This window comes from Haliotis rubra, unplaced genomic scaffold, assembly GCF_003918875.1.
Source record: "Haliotis rubra isolate DU_JTF1 unplaced genomic scaffold, ASM391887v1 Scf291, whole genome shotgun sequence".
NCBI classification, from domain to species: Eukaryota; Metazoa; Mollusca; class Gastropoda; order Lepetellida; family Haliotidae; genus Haliotis; species Haliotis rubra.
Window position 1 is genome coordinate 1,030,995 of NW_025766959.1, and position 12,195 is coordinate 1,043,189.

General features: G+C 44.5%; 1 protein-coding gene across 1 annotated transcript in view; it reads right to left on the bottom strand.

The window, feature by feature from the left end:
* Positions 1–12,195, bottom strand: part of LOC124281988 (gamma-tubulin complex component 6-like) — a 48,389-nt gene that overhangs the window by 31,829 nt on the left and 4,365 nt on the right. Inside the window, 9 exon segments of the mRNA XM_046717999.1 lie at positions 2,058–2,109; positions 2,411–2,706; positions 2,905–3,109; positions 3,420–3,556; positions 3,739–3,781; positions 4,293–4,420; positions 4,928–4,984; positions 11,195–11,261; positions 11,520–11,608. Coding sequence (XP_046573955.1) covers positions 2,058–2,109; positions 2,411–2,706; positions 2,905–3,109; positions 3,420–3,556; positions 3,739–3,781; positions 4,293–4,420; positions 4,928–4,984; positions 11,195–11,261; positions 11,520–11,608 — 1,074 coding nt within the window.

A 12,195-nucleotide genomic window follows, 5' to 3' on the forward strand; every position in this document is an offset into this window, starting at 1 on the left:
GTATATCGCACAGATACGGATTTCCTGTGAGTAAGTAATAAATGCCGCCTGACAGGTTCGGCCACTCTGTTTGTTTTCACTGCTATTAGTGGCGGCCAAAGAGACGGCTGGCAGTTCCGGCAATTACTGATTGCGCGAATAATTGACCGCGCGATGTAGTCTAAACTGTCAATTCCGCGAAAATTGCACCACGCGAAAATAAGTACGTTTACAGTACCCTGACAACATACAACAGATGTCGTCATGATCACTGACATACCCTGACAACATACCACAGATGGCATCATGATCACTGACATACCCTGACAACATACCACAGACATCATCATGATCACTGACATACCCTGACAACATACCACAGATGTCGTCATGATCACTGACATACCCTGACAACATACCACAGAAATCATCATGATCACTGGACATACCCTGACAACATACCACAGATGGCATCATGATCACTGACATACCCTGACAACATACCACAGATGGCATCATGATCACTGGACATACCCTGACAACATACCACAGATGTCATCATGATCACTGACATACCCTGACAACATACCACAGATGGCATCATGATCACTGACATACCCTGACAAGATACCACAGATGTCATCATGATCACTGACATACCCTGACAACATACCACAGATGGCATCATGATCACTGACATACCCTGACAACATACCACAGATGGCATCATGATCACTGACATACCCTGACAACATACCACAGATGGCATCATGATCACTGACATACCCTGACAACATACCACAGATGGCATCATGATCACTGACATACCCTGACAACATACCACAGATGGCATCATGATCACTGACATACCCTGACAACATACCACAGACATCATCATGATCACTGACATACCCTGACAACATACCACAGATGTCATCATGATCACTGACATACCCTGACAACATACCACAGACATCATCATGATCACTGACATACCCTGACAACATACCACAGATGGCATCATGATCACTGACATACCCTGACAACAAACAACAGATGTCGTCATGATCACTGACATACCCTGACAACATACCACAGATGGCATCATGATCACTGACATACCCTGACAACATACCACAGACATCATCATGATCACTGACATACCCTGACAACATACCACAGATGTCGTCATGATCACTGACATACCCTGACAGCATACCACAGAAATCATCATGATCACTGGACATACCCTGACAACATACCACAGATGGCATCATGATCACTGACATACCCTGACAACCCTGACAACATACCACTGACATCATCATGATCACTGACATACCCTGACAACATACCACAGATGGCGTCATGATCACTGACATACCCTGACAGCATACCACAGAAATCATCATGATCACTGGACATACCCTGACAACATACCACAGATGGCATCATGATCACTGACATACCCTGACAACATACCACAGATGTCATCATGATCACTGACATACCCTGACAACATACCACAGATGTCATCATGATCACTGACATACCCTGACAACATACCACAGATGGCATCATGATCACTGACATACCCTGAGAACATACCACAGATGTCATCATGGATCACTGACATACTCTGACAACATACCACAGGTGTCATCATGGATCACTAAACATTATCTGACAACATCCCACAGATGTCACCATGGATCACTGGATATACCCTGACAACATACCACAGATGTCATCATCATCACTGACATACTCTGACAACATAAAACAGATGTCATCATGATCACTGGACATACCATGACAACATACCATACATGCTATAACAAAATGCTTGAGTCATGTCTACAAACAGCTTTTCCAACATAGCCATCCCTGCCAGATTACACAAACATACATAGTTCAAAGATGAAAACACCAGACAAATGACCAGGCCATAAACAAGCAGGCCATGACATTAGCTAGCTTCACTTTCATTGAGGTGAGCTAAGAGTTCATGTGATATTTTCAAGTTCACACCCCTCTGAAGCTGGAGATGGGAAACAGACACAATAAGGACGACTCACTGTGGGGAAGTTGCTGCTGTCTCGTCCACACCAACACAGCTGTGACAGGAATCTGCACACGGAACACAGGGTCAGTTTCCAGACAATCCATATTCACATTACACAATCCCCCAATTTAACAAGTATGATACATATTGTCTTTGTAAGCTACAACATGGGTTGCTGAAGACCAATTGTTCCTTCAGTAGCTTGCATATCTTTAAATCACAGGAACAAAAATCGTCCGACTTGTGGAAAATTTTGCAAAGCTGAGTACTGCTTCAGAAAATACACACTAAAAATGCATTCAACTGCCTTCTTATTTTTGGACTCTTATTGGCCAATATTACATATGATCAACCATGTGAGTTTACCTAATTTGCTGGAATGTTCTTTCACATGCAAACTTGAGCTGCAGGAGTGTAGTTCTGTGCGGGACAGAGAGTATGACGGCTCGGTAGTGTTGAAGGACTTTACGCACGGCCCCAGTGTAGGCCTGGAACACCATCCCCTTCTCATAGAAGGAGTCGACCACAGGAGCCTTGGAGCACAGGTTGAGGCGGTAGTAGTTGGAGCCACAAGCAATAAAATCCCTCAGACAGCTGCTAAGGGCATCGGGAGTTATCCCTGTGACATACACTCCTTCAGCTGTCTTGAAACTCTGAGTCTCCTGGAAATAAGGAACAGTGATTAAATAGGTCAGGCCCCAGTTGAGCAGATTGCAGCCATGTCAAGGACAAAAAAGATCCATTTGAATCAAGCTGACGCCGACACAGACAATAACCCTCTCTGTCAGCCAGAGCATGGATCTAAACATTGGCAACATAGACAAAAGAAACTACCCCCCTAAACCACAACAAAAGTTTACCTCATCCAATTTGAAGGTATGTGACTCTACACCAATCAGAAGGTAGATGACATCTTTGATAAGCTGTGATTGGCTGATTCCTCTACTAGGTGGCAGCACTGCTTCAGGAGCCATGACCTTCAGCTGCAGCAGCATCTGTGTGTACCACTTGTCCACAGCTAGCGGACCTGCCTCAGAGAAGTAGGGTCGCTCAATGGACCCTTCACTGGAATAGGATAGGACAATATGTCATCTATTGAACACAAAACATACTTCTGTCAAACTCAAAAAAGGAGTCTTTTTAGCCTTGAGTAAACTTCTATTTATGTTGCTGTACAAAAGCAAACATAGAAACCCATGAAATCAGAGAGACAATTGAGTACCTTTTCACCATATTTCATACGACCTTCTCCATTTCACAATAAGTCGCTGACCCAGGAATGTGTAAGGGATTTAACTTATAGCTTAACTGAAGTCCAAGAATTCCAGTATAGAGCTGGGTAAAAAGTAATGACTGAACATGTTTGGAGGCCTACATTCCTCTCCTCTCCCATGTGTAGTATCTGCCACGCTTGCACTTCAGAGCTAGATCCCAGATGTTCTCCTCAATGGCCGAGTCATTGAAAGTCGTCATCGATGTCGACATGAAGGTGTCAGTTGTGTCTTGTGACAGCTGAAAATATCAAACACTTGTCAGCAGAATATATTTCTTCCTAGACTTGCTGAAAAATCTGACTTAGAAAGAAGGAAGATAGACCACTCAATATCTAGCTACACTTAAATTTTTAGTTTCATCTGATAAACGACCAAATGTGTGGACATTTCAGAATGCAGAAGGAAGTGGTTTCCACATACCTGACTGATAGACATGACCTTTGGAATTCTGATTTCAGGACATCTGAAATATGTAACAGGGCCTTAATGAACATGTAAACATGGTACAAACCACTCATGGTTTATCTTGTTAAATAATGTTAACATTTAATCATGTTGTAATCATGGTAACATGCACTAACCACAAATGTTGAATCTTTGTAAATCATGGTGACAGGTTTAACCACAAATGTTTAATCCTGGTAAAATAATGGTGACAAGGTTTAACCATAAGCATTCAGATTCCTTGTAAATCATGATAACATGGTTTAACCACAAGTGTATAATCCAGGAAATCATGGTAGCATGATGTACCACACATGTTTATGTTGGTAAATCATGGTAGCATGTTTTAACCAAAACAAAGTCTCCTTGTAAGTCATTTTTCTTGTCATGCTTGTGACAATCTTGGGGCAATACCCTGGAATCCCTTAATCAGGATTAAACTGTATGTCCACTTTACAACACAGGCAATAGTTTTAATACTTATTTCTAATGATGTGAAAATTCAATTCATAACAAGAAATAGAGATTACTTCATATCAGATTCATCTGGCAGTTCTGGGAGGTCAAGTTTTGCATCAAGGGAGGTAATTCTTCCTTGAACAAGACCTCCAAACATGGTCATTCTTGCCTCCTTTTCGTGGGCATCATTCAGGAGAGGCTGAAATGGGACAATGATAATAATGATGTGTGTGCTAGCTTCCATAGACAAGGTATATGTCCAAAGCACTATCATCATTACCCAGCTCAAGGATCAATGTGCATTAGATATTTATTCTCAGCTACCTTGGGAGTATACAACCCAAGATGTCTGTGAAGTACTAGAAGGTTAATAGTCACATTACCATCTCATCCCACCAGGTACCCAGTCACTGCTGTGTGAACAGAGCCAAATTACAAACAAAGTCACTAGCCTTAGCGAACACCACATGTGTTACCCATGCTTCATTATAGCACTTGTCTCCATCACCTGATGGGTAGAAATCAAATAAAGAGCAACTGATTATTTGAACTACCTGGAACACTGTTAACTCTTGTGGAATAATTCCTCACAAAAACATTCACATGAACTGATACAGTTTTATAATTCCTAGCACCAAAGCCAAATCATGAAAGCAGGTAACTCACAAGAATTACAACATCTACACAAAACACTGTAATGTTTTACCCTGTAATTGAACCATCCATTTCCTGACAGCTCTGTTCCAGGGGTCAGCTCAAAAAGCTGAAAGAGGTAGTAGAAATTATTAGATTCTCTGTCAGTGGTGATGTATGACTTAAATTTTAGGTTAAAAGCAGAGTTCATATGCATTATTTTTAGAAACGTGTGAGCGAATGAACCGAGTTTCACACTTCATTCAGCAATACTCACTGATTGGCTCAATGACAAAAACTTGGAGCAAAAGCTGATCTGCTACACTACTCTCTAATTTCAAAAATACACAAGAATATTTCTGAATGTGTTTACATGCTTCTGCACTTGATTGTCCCCTTTAGACCATATGATTATCACACTACAGTGGAAGCTGTCTATACCGGCACTTGTCGGGACTAAAGAAAAAATCCCGGATTGTAGAGCCGACAAGGTCACCTACAAGTAGAACTGGACCAGCTTTGTCACTCTCATATACATTGTTGTATCACATAATAAATGTTCAAATCACTAATTACATGTACAGGTATACCCATACTGAACTAAGATTAAATTATCTTTGTCGGCAACCATGCAGTTTTAATGCAGGACAATACACACTCCTCGCCACGCGCCGGATTAGACAGTGCTGATTACTGTATAAACACATATTCGGGCGGCTCATTTCATGCTGAGATCCGGAATTGACAGCTGCCGGACTGCAGAGCTTTTAAATGATGCACTATAGTCCGTTTGGCTCAAAAGCGGACCGATGAATTGCAATCTAACTCGAAAACTAAAAAACTCAAAATACTCAATGAAGCACTGATCATAATCAAAACGTCAGACCAACTCTGTGAGGTTTTTGCAGAATTTATGTCCTAAAAATTAAAAAGTTGTTTAACAAACTATTATTAAAATATTGACACTGTTCACTATTTGTTACGAGAGAGGAGTGCAGAGAAAGGGACATATAAGTACATATAAGCATTAAAATGTCCATTTTAAATCCTACGACAGTTGTAACTATATTTTTAATAAAATATTTACAAAACAAAAATCTCGTTTTGTCTTGTGAGACCACCCCTACAGGGCCCCACCGGACCAACACAGCCAAGAGCAGGTAACTCTCGCCGTCTACCTCGTACCTCACTTTTCATGCTGAACGTGTCAGACAGAATGAGGGGAGGCGGGTGGCTGTACCCCAAGGAGGACTTTCTTCAAAGAATTCATAACCTCTACAGGTTTGTATAATTCTTTTCAGAAGAAGTCCTCCTTGGGGTACATATAAGCATATGACAGACTCCCAAAGATATTTGAGACGGAGTGGCATTCTGTCTGGCAACAACTAAACCCGTGGTGGAGTGAAATCTACAACCCGATACGAAATAGAAAACACCGAGCCACCTGACCGCTGATGTCAATCAGGACGGGCGGAACTAGAGAGCCCAAGCTTATATGTCAATTGGCTCAATATCAATGACATAAAACCCCGCCCCCAACCATTACAATGGAAGGAATGTATGGGGACATGCCGAAACAACTCCCAACCCTAATATAGCCCCAGCCAGACAATCGTGGCGAGAGGTATAAGGGTAGGGAAAGCGTAAAAAATTTAAACGCTACAAAGCCAATAACCCAGGAGTCGAGCTAATAAGTACTGCAAACTAATGCTCGAATGCAGCCCCTGTTTGGAAGAGGGCTTGCCGGGACCTCGATAAAACCCAGAGAAATTATTAGCCTCGCTAAAACTTTCTGAGGAATCGAACGAGTACAAACGCCATGCATTGTATGAAAGTGAAAACACCCCACCAAACACTCTCGGCGTGAGGAGGGTAAGTGTAGGCCACCATCCCACAAAGCTGATTAACACAGACTCCCAAATACCGAAGGCTCGGGAAGAGGGAAAAACTGTAAGCGTACAAAAATCCCCTGAATAGCGAAAAGCGTAGCCGAACATATGTTGGCTCACCATTACACTAACCTGGTCACGTGACATGCGGCTCGAAGAGAGGCATACCAAACAGTGCCCCGTGGGGGGTTCGCACCCAATTCCGTCGCAAGACGGGTTAATAGCATATGACTGGTTAAAGCGTTCAAAACGGACCCCGCCCTCTTGACGTAAGGGACATAAGGGACGTATGTACACCCAAACCCGACCCAACCCGAAAGGATGGTAAGGCTAATACGATGTAGTGATATGAAATATATCGACATTGAACACAGAACCGATACCAATGACCAGTTACTAACTTGGTCAGGGTGGCAGGTCACTCTCCACTGGAGAGAACCGAAAGACCGAACCGAGCACGATCCTTAGAATGCGTGTCAAGTTGGTAATGCCGAATGAAGGCGCTCTGCTGGCTCCAAAGAGCGACAGAACCGATCTCTTCATTGAGCAGTGCCGCTGTGTATTGTCAACAAAGCGGCATCTGCCCTACCCAGTCTGCCTTCAACCCTCGGGGAGGTAAACCGTATCATTGTAACCATACAATTACGGAAACAAGCCAACGAGATAAAGTGCGCTTGCTAGCAGACTCCCCAGTCTTCCCGCCACCAAACAGCACACATGGGTACCCGTCACGGATCCCTTTTGTTCGTTCGTTGCGTGACAGGCACGGGTGAGCAATCGAAGATTGGTCCCCGGCGCGGAAGGCTGGGTGGAAGGTGGAAGTCGCGATATGAGCAGTCACGGAAAGCAATATCGCGACTGAGAGTGGTAGGTATCCGAGTCGAATCACGGACATGATCAGTATAAAATACTGTCAGTGTCGGGTCAGTGGGAATCGCATGGATGTACCCGACCCTTCTACCAGAGTTCACCACAACAAGTAAAGTCGTCTTCCACGTCAACAAGTGAAGTGAGAGGCGATATATTTGAAAAAAATTAAGGCCAGACAGCCAATTGTGAATAAGTGGCAATTTTAAGGTGGGCTGGGTCGCCGACGAAGGCGGTCAACCCTGTTCATGCCAGCTACGTACGCCGATGTACGAGAGGATGCTGCCTAGGCAGAGCACCATCGAGCGAGGTGTGAAACGTGGAAATAGCCATGGAGTACCCGGCAATGGTGGAGGTCATAAGGCTCTCAACCAAAACGAGGTTATAGTAACTCCAATATCCGAACTAAGTCCGCAGAATAGGGATTATGAAATCCCCTATCTGCACACCAGCGCCCCACCTATCAACACACTGAACGGGTGTCGAATCCCAGGCAGAATTGTGTCTGCAACGGTTGCAGGAATTCCGTGTGTTATACCCGACAGAGGCCAAGCCACCCAGTGAATCCGAGGATTCGGGTGTGGCGCGCATGCAAGTGAGAATGTCTGGTCGAAGAGGTAATTCGAATCCGGCGATGCGGGATCGAACACCAACCTGACTGCTGTCAATTCCAGCACATTGATGTGCAGGTTGTGACTTCGTCTCAAGAGGCTGCAGGTAACCCAGAACATCGCCCTAACCGGTAGGGATGTATCTGGCTGGACTGAGAGCGACGGTGTCTCCAGGGGTGGGGACCCTCGGAGAGACGCCTGACGTCTGTCCATCTGACTGCGTGAGGTTGACAATTCCGCCCAGTTTCGTAACTGATCGTGAGGTCCCGAGACTCAACAGTTATCTGAAACCACGATGAGTCAGTCGCCTATGTACGGGTGACAACACCGGCACTGCGATCTGGCTATCTGAGCTGTAATAAACCTCAATTTGGTGAACACCCTTGGCACCGTAATGTAGCCTAAGGAGAGAGCACACGAAACTGGTAGCACGTCCCGTCAAACAAGAAACCGAAGGTAAATCTTGAAATCAGGGTGCAAGGGAACAAGGAGGTACGCGACCTCGAGGTCGATTGACGTGCGCCAATCCCCTGTCTCGGCAGATGAGATCACCGAGCGCGGTGTCTCCATCTTGAAGGACAGTACCTCTATAAACTTGTTCAGCTCTCAGATGAGAATGGGTCTGAACATTCCGTTCGTAATGGCAACTATGAAATAAGTGGAGTCAAACCCCACATATTCCTGACCATTGGAAACCACCACACTGGTTGCCTAGCCCAGCAAAGACTGGATCTGGGCACGGAGTATTGTCGCCGTCTCCCGGGAAGCCGACACAGGAGTGTGTCGCTCCGCCGGTGTTTGCGGCAGAATATAGTAACCCCAGCAGTCGGCAACTTAACGTTTGCCGATGCCTGGGCACCTGAGGAAGTAACGAAGCTCAACAGACTTCCGTGATTCCTCAAAACTGTCCCGGTATATGCCCATAACCGCCCTCATCATTTGACTGGCACAGCTACAATGCAGTCCCTAGCCAGATGAGAGTTGCCCCGCCAGATGCCGCCCAGAGTCGCCGGACGAAAAAGAAAATTCCACCGGCGCTCTCCCCTTTCCACCAGCTCCCTCAGCAGCTGAGAGATGCGCGAAGTGGAGCATACAGCGTTGAGCTGTGAAGGGGAAAGAACGGCAGACTTAAGGGAGAGTGTGAGGCCTTGTCCGGATGCCGTGCTGGAAGCAGGCTTCCCTCCGAGGCGAACTCCAGCGGTTCGGTAGTCGACATGGACAACACCTGAGGCAACACAGCCAGCGATTCTATCTCGCGACTTGCCCTCAGGGACGAACCTACTTAGTGGTAAGTTCAAAGTAGCGAAATGAGCCGAAGCTCAAATCGACTTGTCCACTGTAATGAGCCTGAACCCGATTCCGAGGCACATGTGAGAAGCCTGACAATCAAGGTTTCACAAGCACTCAGACAGACCTCGGAGCGGGCGAGGTGACAGTCACCCCCGCACACTCGATGGCATCTAGGTCAATACGCCGATAGACATCAGGCCGAGACCTGAACTATCGCGCCTAGACCTGAACTACCGAGTCAGGAATCTGCGCCCTACCAGTGCCGAAGCCTGGGTCGGCGCTACCCACGGGTTCAGAGAATCCGCGAGAGCCGAAGCTCAGCTGTTCTAGACCGAACCCGATCCCGGTGACACGAGGGAGTAGCCTGATAAATCAGGTTTCCCATCGAAGTACTCTCAAAAGCGCACTGAGCATATAGTCAAACATAGCCTATAGCTATATAAATACCCATACATACACATGTATGTATACGTAAGTGCTCGGATGGTTACAGGAGTATTCCTTAGAAACCTTTTATCAAATATAATCCCCGCCTGAAGCAGATTAGTGAAAAACATAAAATCTGGCGTGTCGGAAAAGAATGCGGCGCGGAGGCGCAGAATCCAGACAAAACCACAACCTCGCCTATGAGCCACGCGTTGTTGTGTAAACGCATGAAATATGTATCATAATACAACATAATGTAACAGGAATATTGACGCAAGGGCGTTTATTATGAGCATCCTTGATCGTCGCGTGAGCGCCCTCGGCTAAACACCGGAGGCACACTTTATAACCATCCTGTGGCGGTAGTGTGCATGGCACAACGCGACAGGGCTTAAACTGCAACAAACAGAACCACGCCAGTGTTACTAGCAGGAACTGTGAAGCAGCAAACACATAAACACAAGTAATAGCAAGAATAATCCGCGACGGGATATATATAAATGCTACAAGCTACAGCCATTTAAATACTAAACATGCAATGCAAAGCAGAAAAAGGCTAGCCACCTCTGCGTGTACTAGTGATAGAGTAAAGTTGAGTGATCTGTAAACTAACACTATCAAAATTAATCAACAACGACTTACCACAAATTCGCTGAAAAGAAAGAGAATTTAGGCAAGCCTACCATATAATATGCAAACATAATATATGAACTCCTACTACAAGCTACCAATAACATATAGCAAGGAAGCCATTTTGCCTGCCACATGGCTGGAAAACAGAGAACCCACGGCAAAGTTACAACAAAAGATGAATGAAAATATCCACATATGACGTCCATCTAGCGCCCGTCGCGAGAGAAAGGAACCATACATACAGATTGAGACTCTTTTACACTCATCGTATCGGTAGGAGAGCAAACTCGAAACGAACACCACGCACGTCTATTCAACAGAACGACAGCATGAAAAGTGAGGTACGAGGTAGACGGCGAGAGTTACCTGCTCTTGGCTGTGTTGGTCCGGTGGGGCCCTGTAGGGGTGGTCTCACAAGACAAAACGAGTTTTTTGTTTTGTAAATATTTTATTAAAAATATAGTTACAACTGTCGTAGGATTTAAAATGGACATTTTAATGCTTATATGTATCCCAAGGAGGACTTCTTCTGAAAAAGAATTGCCGGATTGGACAGCTGCCAGTTTTGACAGCCTCCACTGTATACACTAGGTATGTCATTACACTCTCAACATGCTCACTCACGTTTGGACGTTTGACATCCATCTTTGTCCTGATGTCAGTTTGCTGATACGTTGCCTCAAACAGCTCCCTGAAAAATACAAACCAACTGTTAGAGTGATTAGCATGTGAAAGGGTGATCGGGAAACAAGTCATTGAAACCCAACACATACAGTGTGCAGACACAGCAGTAGTTGATAGCATGAGAAACACACTCAGCAACCATTGTGATCTCACAATTCCCACTTCCTTCTCCTCTTACAACATGCCTTGGATATTAGTTATTCATTTGTGTGGGATGATTGTACAAAGATGGTTGTGACCTGATGATGAGAGTGAGCTAACTCACCGAGGGTAATGCATGTAGAAGGAGTCTGGACAGAACACCTGGCTATCCCCATACACAGGCGGTCCTTCAGGTAACACCACATGCTGGGTCTGGACAACATGGAACAAACACACAACAAAATGGAGTCAGGTGTACTTATGTTTAAACAAAAATGTAATGACTCTCATGCTCATATACTCAAAATACTAATACACACATTCATAATCAGCCAATTGACATCATAAAGCATGTTTACCGAGGGTTTCAATTTCTTTCTTAGGTAAATCAATCTCATAAAAAAGAGTTCAGTCAGAAGTTGACTACAAATGACAGGTAATATTCCAATCAGAGGTTTTCTGAAGCATTGTACATGGTGTTTAACTATTCATGAAAGCCCTTTTGTTTATACTGATATTGACTGCTGTCACTGAAATACAAGTCACTTCACAAAGCCATAACATTAGATATACATAGAGCAACATGAATTATCTTGTTCCAGTTTATCAATATTTACTAACATTTGCCGACTCAGGGTTGAAGATCAGCCTCTAATAAGGTCCACATAAATCCCTGCACACTATCTGGCAGTTAACAAACTGTTATCATTTGATCTTTGTAAAATTTAGCTCTTGTGACAAGAATCCTGCCACTTATCCATCAATTCTGACCTGTAATCCACAAAGGAGGAGGTCAACAT